Here is an 18179-nt window from a genome sequence, read left to right on the forward strand (position 1 = left end):
CCCAGAGGTACTGCATAATCAGCTGGTAACCTTCATAAAACTTTAATGCACACATCTGAATGTACACGCTTTCCAGAGGCACACTGCTCTGCCACTGTACCTGAGCACAATTTTATATAAACCCTTCAAACTTATCACCTCCTTCCCAGGGGATACCAGCCAATAAGAAATTTGGAGTAAAATGCCACAACAAACACTGAGAGTAAATTGGTCTGATTTTAAATCGTCCCCTCTCATTTGAGCCATCAAGATGGCGCCCTTTGTGATTCAGTCAAAGGAAGAAGCCAGTAATTTCCACAGTTGAGAGAAAAATACTTGGAGTTGTTTTCCTTCCTGAAATATAGAATCAAAACAAGTTTCTTCTTTGTTCTGAGAAAGTGCGATGAAAACAGCTTTTATTTCAAATTGTATCTAAACTACCCTTTATTATTTATAATGCAAGCTTACCATGATACAAAAAATCACCAGTGCTGCTTACAGATCTCTCTGAATCACACTCAATTTCTGCATACTGAGCGTCAGTGTTGTAGCGCTCGAAATTGGCGTTCAAGACTTTAGGAGGGTTGCTTTAGAGTCTTCTATCATCCAGATTAACTTGGTCTTGTCCCGGTCTCAGATATAGACGACTAAGGATTATATTTTAGGACCCGTCTTAGACCATCACTGGGGGAAATCACGAATCCCGGATATTTTCGGATTTTTTAAACTTTTAATGGCATGGACCAGCTACCTAATTTAGTTGCCTACTGTTTATTGTAGCTAATGCAGTGTTTTAAGGGGTCAGAGCATGTTAGGTTACATTTCTGCTCATGATAAACAATGACAAAACAGGTCCAACAAAGCTTTGTAGCTAATAAAATGCACAACATCAACGTTGTTGAGTGAAAAAGAGTAATGTACCTCCACTTCTATTTAAAATTTACATATAAAATAGGCTGCTTTGCCTCGCCATATTCAAAGGCATGTAATTTTAGAAGGGCTTATTTTGCATTTGAATACACAGGTCACAGATCAAATATCTAACTCTTTACCTGCAGTCAAACCCTAGTGATTGTATGTTATTAGTGTTGAGAGCTCCTCTCTCGATGGGTCTCTCAATCACCACATCTTTCCCACACAGGGTGTTCAATACCCAAAAAATGCACATCTACCACTTTTCCGAAGTCCACCTTAAAGATATAACCTCGAAGTTCTCAGTTTCGTTCTCTTTGGTGGCACCTAATGGCATTGAAGGCAATTGCAGGCCTTCGGTTGGCTCCAGTTGTAACTCTTGATTTTTCTCGCTGCCGGGCGCTTCCCTTTTTAGACTGTTTGCCTTCATCTGAGCGTCGGATTTGTTTCTTTTTCTTTGTATTGTCACTTAATTTTGAAGTTGTATCTGTAGCCATCGATTTTTTCTTAGTTTGTTCAGCTATAGTAGATTACTGTTTACTCGCAACACTTGCAGAGACCGCAAAAGCAGCCGCTTAGCCACTGCTGGGTGATGGAAAACCCGTCACGAATGTCACCACAGACACCCAGTCTGTAACAATACTATATACTGCAATGCAAAGGCTTTCATCAGTGGGCCATAGACTCAATCGCCATTGTGTTACTTCATATGGTGATAGTGACTTAACAGACATTTATTTAAATAAAAATCTTTGAGATTATTGCTTTTAAAATTATTTTTAGTTTAGTCTTATGATAATAAAAGTGAAACAGGTTCAGGTAGGCAGTACAACATGGTTAAGGATGGTTAATTTCTCCTTGTGATAAATTGTATTTGTCTGCTCATGGAAAACAGAAAAAAACTCCTACACATAATATTCACCCCTGCAGTGAATTTTAATTATTTTATCAAAACAAATCTGATAATCTGAGCAATTACACATAAACACATACTGTACAGGCCACTGTATACGCCAAAGAATGAAGATAAATCTTCATTTGTTTTCTGAGCGTTTTATAGGAATCGTGAGTGCCTATGTTTGGCATGTATCATATGTTATTTTAAGTGTGACATGCAGTGTGGCTCTGGTCTGCTTTTGGCTTGGACGCATTGACTCCTTCCCTGAATGTCTGTTTGTCTTGTTTCTGTTTCAATACATTTTATTCTTTATGACTTGGTTTCGATTTAGATTGTGACTACAACACTGTACACTGACTATTATACTTTTGACTAAAATAACAGCAAATTAATTTATACAGAATCCCTCAGTAATATGATAGCATTGTTGATTCATGGTGTTTGAAAGAACAGAAAGAAACCCAGCTAACAAAGACAGCAGCAGGTCTAGCGTGACATCCATTCCCTTGTTAATTACAAAGGTACAATAGAGAATGCATGTTTTTTTGGCAAAGCCCACGGTTACAGTGACCCATGGGGTAGTCAGTCAACACTTCATTGGAATAAACATTTCTCTCTGCTCGGGAAGGAGAATTCATTTGGATTTGTCAGAATACATTTACATATTTGTAATGGCACAGAAGTGGGAAGATTTTGCAGGTAGAGTAACTCATTTGTATGAGAGGCAGGTATCTCTTTCATGTCTCTGGCACCATGGGAGAACAGGTTTATCCTCAAGACTCAAAATAACTCTCTGAGAGGGTGGAGATGTTTGACAAGGGACCTTGTACGCTGATTGTTCCTCTCTACAAGGATAAACCTCTCAGAAAGTTACACAGAATGAAAGGCTGCCTAATTATAATCTTTGTTAGATGAAGCGTGTCCCTCGAAGCAGCGTTGAAAGATGATTGATTACCAGAAGACACTTCTTGTTCTGTCCATATTCAAACACAAATCCTCACACTTGTTGTACACAAACCTGAAAGGATGATAAAGCCTGCGGTAAACACGAGATCACTGAGTCTTATTAAATTGATAAATGATTCCAGTTATCAAGTCACAAACATTTATATTCAAAATTATTCATGAAAAGAATTAAATTGGGGCTTTTAAGCTGGCAGCCTCCAAACCTAATCCAGCCCGTAAGTTATTAATTAGCACTTTAACTGGCAGCAATTAAAAACTGTCAAAGTTGAAGACATTTCATTTGATTAAAAATGTCTATTTTCACCAGAATTCATTTGTACACTCTGTATTTGTTTTGTATTTGTTGCAACATGTGTGTTTGATGGTCTTCCACCTGAGTAAAACCTTGACCTAGAGGTGATCTTGCATTTGCTGCAATTCAGCGTTTGTATAATAATAGTAAACATTCATTAATCACGTATGCTAACATTCACTAGATTTATGATTTGTTATGCCTTGCGGCTGTTTTGTTCTGAGCAGTTGCATCATTATTTAGGGTTGTTACAGCACCTATGTATTATCACCTCAATGAATTCATAGAAAGTGTGAAAACAAAATACACAGCTCTGGCTCGTTCACAACGTACTTTTACAAGCACCTGAGTAAGACTGGGGGAAAGTGAGCACAGCCAGTGATTCATGGTGCTTATTTAATGTGTTGGACCTCTCACTTATCACTTGCGCCCTACTGTTGCTACGCTTAAAGCACAAACAACAACTCCAACACTTAGCATTACCCCTACTGCTCCCACAAGCAAACATCCTTATCGCACTGAACCACGTCTGTCACAACATTTTAGCATAACCTTGGTGTGTGCTGCACTCTCGATCACTCTCTAAGTGGACTGCAGTGTAGAGCCCGACCGATATTGGATTTTTGGGGCCGATGCCGATTCCGCTATTAGGGAGTAAAAAAATTCCGATATCGATATATCGGCCGATATATTCACAAATGTTCAAAATGTATCTGAAATTAAAATATTAAAATTCCAAATCTGAAAAGTTATTGTCACATTTGCATGACATACAACATTCTGATAAAATAGTGTTTCTGTAGCAACTTAAATAGCACTACAATAAAATATCTAATTAAATAGAAATGAGTATAGCACAAAAACACACAAAAGTAGGAAGAAAAATGATTTGCTTGTTTTTCCCACCTTCACACAGTGCTGCTGAAGATAAAAGTCACTAAACACAGACCAGCTTATTTGACAGACTGATACTGTTAATAATAGTAATACAAGGTTTAATGAGCAGGATTTTCTATATTAAATATTCCCTCTTAATCAACATCATAATCCAGGAGAAGTGTGAGCTGGTGTCTGTATCTGCAGAGGATCTGCCCTTCGTCTGTGTTTCTGTTCTTATTATTCTGTTCTGTTTGGGGCATTTTGGACCATCTATGGACTGTCTATTGCGGGACAGTCGGGACTCAATCAAAACGTGGCTGTCTCTCTGCTCTGCTCTGCTCTCTGTCTGTCTGTAGCACCATAACATCATAACTTTAACATCTTTATGAGACGTGAAAGAGACTTTACGTCTTCCTTTGCCGTTCTGTGAATGAGAACAGTCCGTGTGTCTCACTGCTGTAAGGAGCTGCAGGTGTGCTGAGGGTGGAGTAGACAGACGCACACACCTGGCAGCAGTGCGACGATGGCTTATTAAAGCAAAACCCTGTATCTGGTGCAATGGCTTTCTCCCACAGTACTGCAAAAAATTTAATTAATTTATATTGGATCATATTTACGCCGATACCGATATATCTGTGAAGTGCGAATATCGGCTGATAAAATCGGTTGAACAAGAAATCGGTCGGGCTCTACTGCAGTGCACAAACCTCACTCAATACTCAATTAATGGGAAATTAATCAACATAGATATGTGGTGGCAGCTCGTACTGGTTATGGCAGCACTGAACTGACCTGATCTTTGGCAGCACCATGGCAACTGTTATTACAATGGTGAGTAAGTGTCAGAATAATGAGATGGGGTTGAGCTCCGAGGGCTGTGCCTGGAGGCTCAGTTCAAACTGATGCAAACTCTCTGAAACTCTTTCATTGCTCTAACAGGAATGATTGTAACATGTAGTAGGGGGGGAAAAGCGGAATAATTTTCAGGCATGCTTTCTGGTAATCCAACGTTGAAGGGCTACACACTACACCAGAGCCAGTTCAGTGGGGTGTTTATACTTCCAGGAATATTTTCATGTTGGTTATGTACTTGTTGGCCTACACGGACGATGGATGTTTACTGTAAATACATGTGGTTGTAGTAGTAAAAGTTTAAAATCAACACTGACACTTAGTTCGACTTTGCCTTTTAAAATCTACGAAAGAGTCGAGGAATCACGTTGAAACCAAAAAGTCAGAATCTGATGACTGGTGCAACCCTGAGCAGGCGAACAGAAAGCATGAGGATGAAAAAGTGCTCTATCTGAGAAGTGCACTGATCCAGAATCCTAACAGGAAGTTGGCTGCACATTGCCGCAGGATAGAGATGGAGGTCATTATGAAAGGGGTCTTTTTAAAAAATAAATAATGGGCCGCCCCCCACTCCTCTCTGTCACCTGCTGCCAGATGGTGATATGTGCAGCCGTTTTCGAAGGCTTCTCAGACAACACAAGACTCAGCATCGAAGCACAAGTGGAAGGCAGAGGGAGCTGTTTAGGGGGCTGAAATAAAAACTAATCTCAAATTCAATACGAGCTGACAGCAAATGAATTCCTCCAGCTTACCTCAGCATGAATAAACAGGCACATGGGGAGTCGGCTGTGGGGGAGGTATCGGTCGTTTGTGAGGTCCCAAATCCATTCGTTTCAGCTCAGGGTTTTATGCATCAAATAAAAAAAGCCAATCTTGCTTTTTAAAGCATCTTTCCCCTCTGTCCAGGCCGATAAGGTGCACCTTTAAGGTCTCTCATTCAGGGGCAGCAAATGTTACGCTACAGCAGGACGGTTTGGGTTGTTTCAAGCTAAATAAAATTTAGTCTAAATGTTTCAAATATCTGTCGGACTATTTTTCTAGGTCCATGAAAAATAGAAACATTGAACTTTAAATAATAAAAATTATCAATGATTTTACACTTCACCAGTAAAACAGTACAAAATGAGATACAGTGAATAGAAATTGCCCCACTTTCTCTCTCTCTCTCTTATTTCAGTGTTAAAGAAGTGGAGAGAAGATATATTAGAAACACATAAAATACATTGCCCACGAGTCAGACTAATAGGAAATGTTCCCAGCAATACTTTATTGCTATGACTATCAGCTAGGGTGCACTGTACTGTACTGCAGACTCTCTTTAATTAAGTTAAATACATTTTCAGTGGCACAGTCTGTAAGAAGAAAAATGTGGCAAACCTATTTCCAGCCAATATCCAAACATGTCACACCATTCTCTCGCTAATCAAAGCCAGTGCATCCGAAATTCAATAACAGGCCTTGTATCCAGGGTATCCAATGCCATGTTCACTGGGGAAACACACACAATTGATTAGGTCCAACTCCACATGTGGGAATGGCAAATTAAAGCTATTTTCGTGATTGCTGTTGCTCTGTTGAATGTCTACATAAACCCAGCAACATACTGCTCCTGAGAATGCCATTTGTCATCTAATTGTAGTAATATCCCTATACCTTTTCCTCCTCAAGATTGGTTAGAAGGTTATTTGTCACTTACCAGCAGCTATGTCCAACACTAATGGAAACATTCATCATGCTTTAAAACTGTACCATAATGTTTCCAACCATAGTACCTTACAAATTGCCAGATTGGCCCATTAGTGTTTGTTGTGTTTTTGACAACGCAAAAGACAGAGTGGATACCTGTACCTTGTAAAGGTCTCTTACAAAACCCAATATAAATCTCATAAATGCTGTTTACAAGCTGTGAAATGTATCTGAAATATGATAAGTGTTTATGCAAATATCAATTTAGTAATGATTGCAAAATGACTGTCATGTCTGTGCATATGAGATAATGCAGGTTTATATTCACATCAATCTAGAGAAATCTTTAGAGGCTATTAAAATTCAGCATCAGGAGACACAGAAACTGAAATATGACAGTAAAAGCAGCTCCCAGCTCCCGACACAAACATATATTACTGCTTAATTGATTGTGATGTATTTACAAGCATTAATACAGAGTACAGATTCATTATTATGGATCTATAACTAACCCTAGACCATGTACACAAACACATTTAAATTGGATGATTTTTCATTCCTGGATGAGGCAAAGATACAGCCAGCTCTGGGAGTAAAAGATTCACCAGGGAAAATTCCACCTCTTCACATATACAGAACTTCAAAGATGCAATAAAATCCTTGCTTAAGGATTCCTAAAAGGCCCTGCCATGTTCTAATGAATCAATGAGGTAAGTCAATATTTGATACTCCAGTCGTCTCTTGATTCACACAGGGGAGATATAGAGCAAAGTAAAAGTAGTTCTAGGAGATTAAAATGCTGGCCAGAAGCAGCCCTTCATTTTTACTATTATCACTAAGACATGAACCTGCTTTAAATGAACAGACATGGTGGTGAAACTAATCTTGTGAGTGTTTATTTAGGGTGACCACTGGCTGTGTTTTATTAAAAGTATAGTTTCACATTTTATTAAATCTGTGATACACAACAAAACGTACAGACCCATAAGTGTAAGTGCATTGTATTAAGTCAGACTTATTACATGGATGCATGATATTGGATTTTTTTCCGATATCCGTTATGCCGATATTTTGCAGCCCTTTTTGCCGATTTCAATACCTATGTATTAGGCACATGTTTTTTTCCACCTAATTGCAGAGAACATGAAGTCTCCCCTGCAGTGGAATTGATATCATGCCTACTCTTATTGCAGTGGCCAAAAACTGCCTTACCGCAGACATCTCACACCCTTCTTCACACTTAATGGAAGAGATGTTGTACAAAAGGTCACGTGTCTGAGCGCACCTGAATGCAGCAGCAATGAGGGAGACAGGCCTGACTTGTTTACTGCACCTACTACAGAGTGTATCGAGTTACCATGAATATGTAACTTAGTTTTGCACTGATGTTTATGTTACACTCTGTTGGCGTCGGCTTTGGCCGCAAGTGTATTTTCAGCGTGTTTTATGTTAAGTCTGGTAAAAATTACGAGAATTTGAGCTAATTGTTTGCTAGTTTTGAGTTGTGAAAGTTGTTCTATTTATTGGCTCGAGTTTCTGTGACTTTTTAGTCTTTATATGTATATTGTTGATAACTTTGCGCAGGCAGTGGGCGCGACCACCTAAGTTAATGTTGTAGCACTATGTCAAGCTTTTTTAGGGACTCATCGAACATTTAGGAATAATTAAAGCATTGTTTAATCGGCGGAAAATATTGGCAGAAAAATGACATATCTGCTGATGCCAATACGTCATTTTCAAGCCATTATCTGCTGATACTGATAACGTGCCATTAATATCGTGCATCCCTATTACATGTGAACCATCCTTCCAGCTGCAGTTTTCCAGTTGCCCAACAACAAAGTCCACATTCAATGGAACCATCTAACGGCATGATGGCTGTGCCACTTCAGCTAGACACAATGAAATCATTTTTATAGCTTTGTTGAACACTTACATCTGATTGGACGACAAACAATGTGTGTGGTTATTGGTTTCCTCAACATCTAATCATATCACTCCACTTTTAACAAGTCCACGAGAGTTTGTTGATTTTTCATCCAATTAAAAATCAAGAACTTGTGCCAAAAATGCATTAATTCCCTGAAACTGCAGGCACCCACTCAACTAACCGTGGTAGATTTTTCCAATGTTAATTTTGAATCATTCTGAGAGCACCAAACATTTGATTGCTAGTTAAAGCCTTAGCAGCCGTCTTACTGGATATTTTTCATTTTTGATTCCACTGCCGCTAAATTGTAGCCCTTCAATGCCAACTACAGATGTTTCCCTGATTGTGCTCCTGCCAATTATTTTTAGGCGATGCTTGTAAATTCATTGAGCTTGTTGTAAAATGTTTTGAAATCAATATTTTGCATCAAATTATTTATGTGTTTGGCAAGTGGTTGTGCGAAGGGGGGATATGTACAGCGGGCTCCACCACAGGGTCTTTCTTTCACTTGTAGGTTTATTTTTTCTTAATGAACAGAATGCTGTCGGCCGTCTGTGTGATATATTTAATGTTTTGAATATTGTATTGTGAGAATTTAACAAAAAGTCCATCTTCTCTCTCCAGTCCAGATTATGTGTTACTTTATTTAATAACAAAGAGTTTTCTTGGTAGTACAGCTTAGTGAGCGTGCTCCTGAGACTGTTGATACAGTGCTGTGCAAGTGGCTCGCTGTGAGAAGGTTAGTTGTGTCTGTGCGGGGCAAACTGCACCCTGCTGTACCTCAACGCCTCCTCTCTGCTCCCCTGCTCACTCATACACACTAACACACATACAGTACACGCCCCTACCTCGGGGCCATTCAGACCCTTGCAAAGGAACGAGAGGGAGCTGGTTAACTCCTGATGAACTCTCTATGGGAGTGACTCCCCCTTGGCCCTATTGCTCTCCCACACAGCCAATGCCCTCTGTTCAAAAAAACATTCCCAAGTCAGGATAAATAACCTAGCAGCACCTATCTAACACCCGCACACTGTGCTCTCTCTTCCCAGCAGTGCTCGTCTGCATACTAAAATGCTTATCATGTCTTTCTCAGAACACACAGAGGCTTTGGAGGTCTATCGTTGTATTGCGCCATACTTGTCTTGCAAGCAGCGCATATGTAATATAACTCCATACTGAATATTAATGCTTGGTTACTCTCTGTTACCAACTGTGAGTGTGAGCTTCAAGAGTGAGGCAAGGGCTGTGCAACACAATGCTTTTCAGAGACTATTTGCCCTCTGCTTCTTTGTTAAGCACTAATTTGCTTTGAACAGAAAACTGGTTTTGTTTTCTGCACCTCATGATTGCGAGAGTATTTTTTGAGGCTGGCATCTACTGAGCAGCACAGACTTTAGACTTGAAGTGTCCCCTTGAAGATGTTAGTTTGAGATCAAACTCTGTCAGGTTTGTGGCAGAATTTCCAGCGAAGTCTAAGACATTCATTAAGTAGGACATAACATGTGATCCAGACTGGTGGTGTAGATCCTAATCCCATAGTGAGTCACAGTTCCCTGAGGACAGCCTCATTAGACATCCACTGATGTGTATTGGATTTAGTGATAAGTGGTGCTAATTGCCATGTAGGCAAATTTAGGTTCCAACGTGCTGCTGTGATTTTGAAAAGGGACCCGCATGCGCAAACAAACACACACAGTGACAGTTACAAGCACCCACACACGCACGCACGCACACTAATTATTTTAGGTCCCAGCTGTGAGGAGGGGCTGTTGATTTAGAGCAAGGCAACATGAAAGATTACTCATTCTTGAAGTTACTGTGCTCAGACGACAAAGCCCTTATTCATCTTGTTCTCGGCTTCAGACACTCTGAAGAGAACTAGCATTTGACCCTGAACATTTTGTAAGGGAGGAAAATTAAGTCTCTCATTAAAAGCAAGATCAATGACAAGATTTCTTTACTACTACCAGTGCAATCTCAATTAGGCTAACAATTGAGGGGCTCTTTAAAAAGAATTACTGCACATTCAACTGGAACTAGATAGAAGCTGTCTTTCAGAAACAAACATGGTTTATTCTTTGGATTCAATGCTGGGGAAAAAAAGAGATAGCTGCTAAGCACAACTAAAGAAATGTTGATTCGCTGCCTTGAGCTGCCAGAAAAGACATCAAGGTGAACCTTTCATACCATTTGTAAAATTGGTGGAGAGCTTTCAGTGTTTTTTGCCATAAAACCACTAAGTTTTTATTTTACTTTTAAGTGCCATCTGTTCTGTATGCCAAGGAGCCATCACAAAAATCTATAAATAACAATTGCCCCTACACTAACAACATAAAAAAGTGCGTGTTTGGGAGGCCTACCTGCCAGACACTCCACCAATGACAGCAGCAGTATAAGTTTCCATGGCAACTCCATTTTAATGGTCTCAGGTCAATACAAGCTCACATCCAATCACAGGTGTGTAGAATCCCGGCTTTGTCCTTTCCAGCACTTTCACCGTTCTTCTGTCAAATGAAAGAAAAGGAGGGGGGAAGCCATTAGACATTCAAAAGCACCGGTCACTGGTTTCATCAGACGGGGTTATTTCACAGGGACAGTAATTGTCCATGTTTGCTCGGCAATGACTTTAATGATACAAAGCGCAGAAGGAAAGTAGACGTCATATCCTAAAAGAACAATCTTTACAAACACTTTTTTTGACAGCTAATAGCAGTTCTGTTTGATTTACAGATCCTGTGATAGTCTGCGGGAATAATCGAGATATCGCTCCGTCTTGTGCAAACACAGAAAATGATTTGTCCGAGCAAAGCACTTACACGCGCTGGTGCTATAGAGTTTTCTTGAGTGTGCTTAACATTGCATAATAGGGATCATGTCTGCAAAAGACACATAAAAGGCAAGTACAAGTACTCAAACCTGCTGAGACAAAACAAAAAAGCAAGCTGGTTGTCAGACACATCCCTCGCATGTAATAAAGCACTGTCCGGGCTCCTCAAATTTGTCGGAGCTGGAGGGATTATGCATTTCTGACATAAAGAGATGACTGTATGCAGGGCAAAACCATTTTTGCTCCCTGGGGATCCTCGCAGAATTGATTTTCTCAAGGACTTAACTGTAATTTATCCCTGCTTAGACTAAAATGAAGTCCAAAAAAAAAGGTCTTGGATGATAATGAGACGTATTACTCCTGTCATGGACAAACTGATGTATTTATTGTACTAAACACTCCAACCACGCCAACATGTTTATAGCTAAGATCCCATCTGATAAAGCAGTAGATAAATGTTAGCATATGATAGGCCGCTTATGGAGTGAGACAGGATGAAGAGAGGAAATTAGCCATTGTCGTTGCTCAAACTGAGCCTCCCCGGTACATTTAACTGACTGATGGCACAGTTCCTTCTGACTACACACACACCATCGGCGCGCTGAAATAAATGAGAGGAAAAAATTAATAAGAACATACAGTATAGTCTATCAAGAGAAAAGTACCAAAAAAAAGACAACTGAAAGATTACACATTCATAGTTTCTCAGTTATCTGCACCCCTCTTATCTTTGCACCACTGAAAGGCATGACGGAGCATACTGATGCTTATGTGAATATATCAGCTGCGTCCCTGACACGTTCGCCTACACTGCTCTTCTTCCTGCGTCTACTAAACCACTAAAGGCAACACTTTTCCCCTATAAATCTCATTATGGAGATTGGGTTTAGAGTGTCATCTTAGTTCCAACTTATCTTGCAGTTATTAGGATGCAAATGTCATGAGTAAATGTTGGCTTTTAATAATAAAACAGAGAGACTTCAAATCCCTTCTTGTGCTCCTGGATATTTTTGGAGTGCTCCTCCTTTCAGGGAATAATTGTGAGAGATGTGCTGAATAAATTACTCCACACAATGTTCTTAAAAGAAAAGAGGAAAAGCCCAGAAATTCAGCTAAACTTTGTCTTTTAACTTCACCGTTCCGCAGAGTTAATTCAAGTCTTTGATTAACATCTCACATTTATTTGTACACTAAATAAGACAAAACACTCAGGTTTTCTTTTAACTACCAAAGTGCTCGTGTCATAAGTTTGCAAATTGAAACGTTGCTCCAATTTTATACTCACACTTGTGACAAATGCTTCATGTTTTAAAAAACTGTTCAGGAAATTGTTTTGTCATCTGTTTAAATGTTGGAAACTGTGGTCATCTAAAATTAACTTATTCTTCCTTGACAGCACCACAAGCGAACATGACCAGAGCGTGTCTACTATTGAGACACTCCATTCATAAAGGCAGGTATCTGTTGGCCTCTTACAGCAATCTCTTGATCTCTATTACTCAGCAAGCCGTGAGACACGAGACATCAGAGAGCGGGGTTACTGGGGAGGGGCGGGGGTAGTAAAAGACAGCCTTTTGATCCAAAGAAGCTTGGCACTAAGATGATGGCTCGGGGAGTTGGGGAGTGTCCATGGCAGCATTTGACTTCCTCTTCAGTACAAATTAATTACCCTTGTGACCTTAAGTGGTAGTGACAAGGCCAATGACTCACTTTCATCCTAAATCGATTCTCTCGTTTGTTTGCTGTATGAAATGAAAGTTAATGATACGGAAGGCTTTCAAACTTTGCCTTTCAAGTTCCACCCTCTTTCATGTTTCTGGAAAGAGCCAATGGCTGAAAAATTGAATATGATCAAGGCTGGAATGACAGTCCTGGCCTTAACATTTCCTGACCCAATTTGCACAAATTCAACTGCATTTAAATGTATCTCAATGCAATGAATGGCACGCATTTACAAGTTCCCTTTCTTTCTTTGGGGTTATTATTTAACCGCTGATGAGAGTATGATGGGCATGCTATATGGCATTATCCCCGTTTCTTAGTGGGTCATATTTCAGGATATGAAAGTGACATTTCAGCTCAAGACTTACACAAACTTGTCAATGTTTCGGAGGAAAAATGTTATCTGCCAAAATCAAAAGCTTTGAATTAAGTTTACTTATTAGTGTTCCAAACCGCCATTGATTGATGTTGAAAGAGCAAAACATTTAATTAGCAGATGATGAGAGGTTTTCTGCAAATGTCAGGTGCAGCTCGGTGGTTTCTCTCTGACTTAATGATCTGTGGGTAAAACGGCCCATCAATATTTCCACTTTGAGGGAAAATTGTGTAAAATGCCCAAATGTCATGTTATTATAATAGTCAATAATATCCCAGAAGATGTCTACTAAACAGAGATTTTTACAATTTATTCATCATTTATTTCTCCATCAAGTTATTTATCAAGCAGTCAAAATGTGAAGCAGAGGCTCACTCAGCTTTTTCAGATGAGAGAATAGCTCCTTTTGTCTTTTTGATTTAATGCTGATGTCATTTTTTGCATTATTTTCTAATATTTTCTACATTCAACAACGTATTGATTAATCAGTTCCATGTAGAGTGCTCTGTATTTGAGAGACAACTGTCAGGCTTCATTCCCCGGTAGAACTACTTGAACTAATCACATGCAATCAATGCCATGTGTTGCAACAGCCAAAAGCTTGAATGGGAAACCGAGCGCTTCATTTTATTTGACTTTTGAGGAAATGCAGCTGCTTTAAAGCCGGCATCAGATTTGTGGAGACAAAGCGCTCCTCCACATTTCAGTGTTGTCAAAGTGACACCTCTTTTCCTCTTCTTCTTCTCTGACAGCACCAGCTGGAGTTGATAAACCACAGATTGTAGTTCAGTCAGCCACAGAAGCTGACAGTGATGGCAGTTGATTCGACCCTCACCACTACACCCAATCTCTCTGCTGCCATCAATTTTTCAGTGCTCAAAAATGTATTAATAGAAGGGTACTCCACGTCCTGTTGGTTGAAGAGTCCAGATGAAGATAAAATTCACACTAAAATGCATGTGCACCCCACACACACTCAGGCACACCCACACCCCCCGAGCTCTGAATCATGAATGAGACCAGACTCCCACACTCTGCGGGAACGAGACAAGACGAGGAAAAACGGCATACAATGCTGCATCTTTAATCACCTGAGCTGTGACTTCAGTTGATCTGCAGACACCAGCTCGATCAGTGTTTTCCTGCATGGGAGGCTCATCTCACGGCTCTGAGTGCCTCCAGTCATTTAAAATTCATTTTCTGCTGGTGCTCCAGTTGAGACTAGTAGTAGTAGGGAACGTGAAATTTCTCCCTAATCCTGCCTACTTTGATTCACAGCACACATGAATCAAAGATTTTCCATGCAGCACTGTGCAAGAGGGGCGGTGATAATGATATCACATCCTAATCAGATGATACTATTTACAATTATGGAGGGTTTTTTACACTTTATATTCAATTATTAAGCAAAAATATACACAGCCATAAGACAGCAAACAACATTTTCTTATTTTAGATTGCTTTTTGACCATGGCAGCTATTTATACCCAGACCAAGACTATAATACTGTTTTTATGCTTTGAAGGTTTGCAAATATTTTTCTTTTTCATCATCGAACTGACGTCGTGTCTGCTACGTGTTCAGTAGCTATCGTGTTTGTTTACCTCCCAAATACGTTTGTACAATTTGAACAAGAAGAGCCTGACAGTACAAAGGTATTTTGAAGGTGCTTAAAAAGTTGCACAAACATAAAAAACACCACAAAAAAGACCCTAAACCTCTTGCTCTTCAAGAATCTTTGCTCACATAAGCAAAAAGCACCAAACTTTCTTGAGCTGAAGCTTTTATCCGTGGCAACCCGGTTTTTTTTCCCTCCTCACAAATGGCACACCACGGGAGTCAAGGAAGTGCCAACGCATTCCCTAGCCAAGAATCTACCTCAAACAGTGGCACAAGACAAAGAGACTAATGGTGTTTTGATCTAAGCACACAAGCCGCAGGCATGACATAACACATGCCAGCTTCCTCATTTCTTCAGACCACACCAGGGGCACTCCACGAAAGCGCTCATCCCAATCTCCCCTGTGACAACAGCTACTGAGTGTTGAAAGGTTCTCCCTGCTTGCACACATGCTCCAAGTCCAACTCTTAACATAATGAGCAATATAATGAGGTAATAATGTACACCCCCTATTATAGAGCTATGCATCAAAATTCACTTAGAGTATTTTTGAAGACACTTTGCTTGAGCATTAAATGTTTAAACCTCCGCCAATACACTTATTACACCGTTAAATAAGTGATGGATGTAAGTGAATTGATAAATCATGGTTACTTTTTAATTCATAGGAAATAACTTGGAGAAGAATGGAGCGGCCTAGATTTGAATCACACTAATGAGACACCTGCAGCAAACATACTGTGTTATTTATTTTACTGATGCTAGCTGTGACTGAATGTTTTTTTAGGCAAGAGTGGTTGGGATTCGAGTGCTTCAGCCTTCAGTAAGGTACTAATTAAGGATCCCATTAGGATTTAAAAGCCTGCCAATTAATAGTTTCTAAAATACACAGATTTAGGTCTTTGGTGAAACACTTTGGTGGAGCGCAGCAGTTATCGCGGAAGGCAATTTTAAGCCCTACATGGAGAAAAGGTAAGCTGTTATTATTGTGGGGAATGAAACCTTAAGTGTCTGTGAGCACTGGGGCTTAAAGCGTTTATACAAGCTCTTTTAAAAGTCTGTCAGATGGTAAAAAACATAAACAGTGGCACAGTTCAAAAACATTTTTATGACCTGTTGTTGACACTACTGGCAGTTATATTACATGAAGTTAATGTGTTGTTTTTTTTTAAGGGAAATAAAAATGATAACAATCTACAACTACCAAATCAAAGCTGACACGTTGACAAATAGCAAAAAGATTATTGCTTTCCTTTACTTATTACCTCATCCGTTATGTTTCAGAGCTTGCTATGGTGGCGCAACACTACATTCCACATTCCCTTTGCTCTACATTTACTCAGTGCACGTTTAGAATTAAAATATAATGTGCAATTTCTACAGAGCTGCAGGCTGAGCAAGCACTGGTTGTAGAACAAAATTGTTCCCTGCATTTGCGTTGTTAGAGTGGTCAAGATCGTAGAAAACAAGGGTGCATCCTTTTCTCAGTTTACCGACACATAGTTCCCTCCACTTACCGTTCTAACTATCCTAAAATTGTTTGATATTTTAATAATAAAAAGGTTATATAATGTGGACATCATTACAAATTTAGAAGTTGTTTGAGTAGTGGGAATATTTTTGACTTATCATTATTTCTCTGCCAGCAGAACATTACGTGTATGGAAAGATACGTCTCCGAGGATGTCATGACTGAAAAAGAGGAGGAGGGTGGAACATAAACTTTATAGTACCCCAACGAGAAGGTGGATGAGAAATGGAAAAACAACACATTTAGGAAGGGCGGAGGTAGTCTGATGCAGGAGCAATTATCTGCATTCTGATAGTTGTCGAAACATTTTAAAGCTTCAGTTTTACTTTTATTGAATGAGAGTCATGAATACAGTGAAGAATTTTGTTTCCATAGAAGATTAAGACTATAACTAAGCTCTGCGGGTAAGATATTGGCCGTCTGATGCAGAAGAGTGAACAGCGGAGATTAAAAAAAAGGTGAAAGTGATTACATGAGGAAACCATGTGGATCATTGCACTCTCTTAGCCTGCCTGTGGTGTTAAAATGATAGAAAAATGGCAAACCCTAACCTACTTGCACCTATCAGAATGCATATCTTTTTCTCCTGCATCAAGCTGTTTTTCCATTTCTCATGCAGACTAGGCTCCGCTCAGTGGGGTACTATGAACTTCATGTTCCACACTCCTCCTCTTTCCGAGCCAGTGACATCATCAGAAACGTGTCCAGCCATAAGCACATTTCCCCAAGGAGATGTGTAGTAGCTCCACTAACCTCCAAAGGTAAAAAGAGTGACTGCACTCAGACGTAGCATCTATGCAGGGAATTAAACCACAGCTTTCGGTAGCAACTGTTATGCCCATGGCACACCCAGCTGGCATGAAGTCAAAATGAAACAAAAGACAGTGCTAACAACACTGAGAATTCCCTGCAATGAGAGGAAAATAACACACACGATATACAATTTAGCACAGGGAAGTGTTAGCGATGAAAAAATCATATGCTGCCAACACTAATTTCTTTAATGGCAGAATCATGATGTGCAAGGCAGCTCCCTCTCAGACATATGGGCACTTGATTTCACGAGGATAACTATTTCCAACTGAGTGGCACGCTAGAGGACTTCAGACAATCTGAACGGCAATCAAGCTCGGAGCTGGGTGCAATCAAAGAGAGGGAGGGAGAGATGATGAGAGTGGACTGAGTCCAATCCCTTGTTGATCACTGACGACAAATGAGTTCTGCCAGAGGATTGAAATGAGGAAGAAGTGAGAGGTTGATTTGTGCCCTCCTATGGAAAGGATGCATGGTATAAATAGTATCCATGGCAATTACAGGACAATGGGAATGTTTTTATCTCGTCTGGGCTATGTAGAAATTGTTGATGCGGTCTGGAAAAGTAGCGTTTAAAACCTGTTAGCTTTTATAATTGACACGCGGCCGTAAAGTCTATGACACAATGTGAGCCTTGAACATGTGTATTTACGACGGATATGTTGTAATATGTGTGCTGCCTATTGCATGTGTAAGAAATTAAATTAGGATAGGCTAAAAAACACAACACGAAAGCCTGTTTGGAAGGCTAATATCTTCTCGTAAACTATTACGCTTACCACTATTTAACTGTATTACCGTCGACGCGAGAAGTGGAAGTTAGTATGCTACAGCACTGACCGAAAATAAGCAACAATGGTTGAGAATATTGAAATTTGAGTTTGCACAAAACATA

The 18179-nt window shown here is 39.7% G+C and overlaps 1 protein-coding gene across 1 annotated transcript in view; it reads right to left on the reverse strand.

Moving 5' to 3' along the window:
* cntn3a.1 (contactin 3a, tandem duplicate 1) overlaps positions 1–10835 on the reverse strand; it is a 74356-nt gene extending 63521 nt beyond the window's left edge. Inside the window, exon 1 of the mRNA XM_069659726.1 lies at positions 10755–10835. Within this exon, the coding sequence (XP_069515827.1) occupies positions 10755–10809 (55 nt within the window). The 5' untranslated portion in view covers positions 10810–10835. The remainder of the gene's footprint in view (positions 1–10754) is intronic.
* Between the last annotated feature and the right edge of the window lie 7344 nt (positions 10836–18179).

This window comes from Semicossyphus pulcher, unplaced genomic scaffold, assembly GCF_022749685.1.
Source record: "Semicossyphus pulcher isolate SPU_LCO1_2020_fin unplaced genomic scaffold, fSemPul1.0.p SCAF_13, whole genome shotgun sequence".
NCBI lineage: Eukaryota > Metazoa > Chordata > Actinopteri > Labriformes > Labridae > Semicossyphus > Semicossyphus pulcher.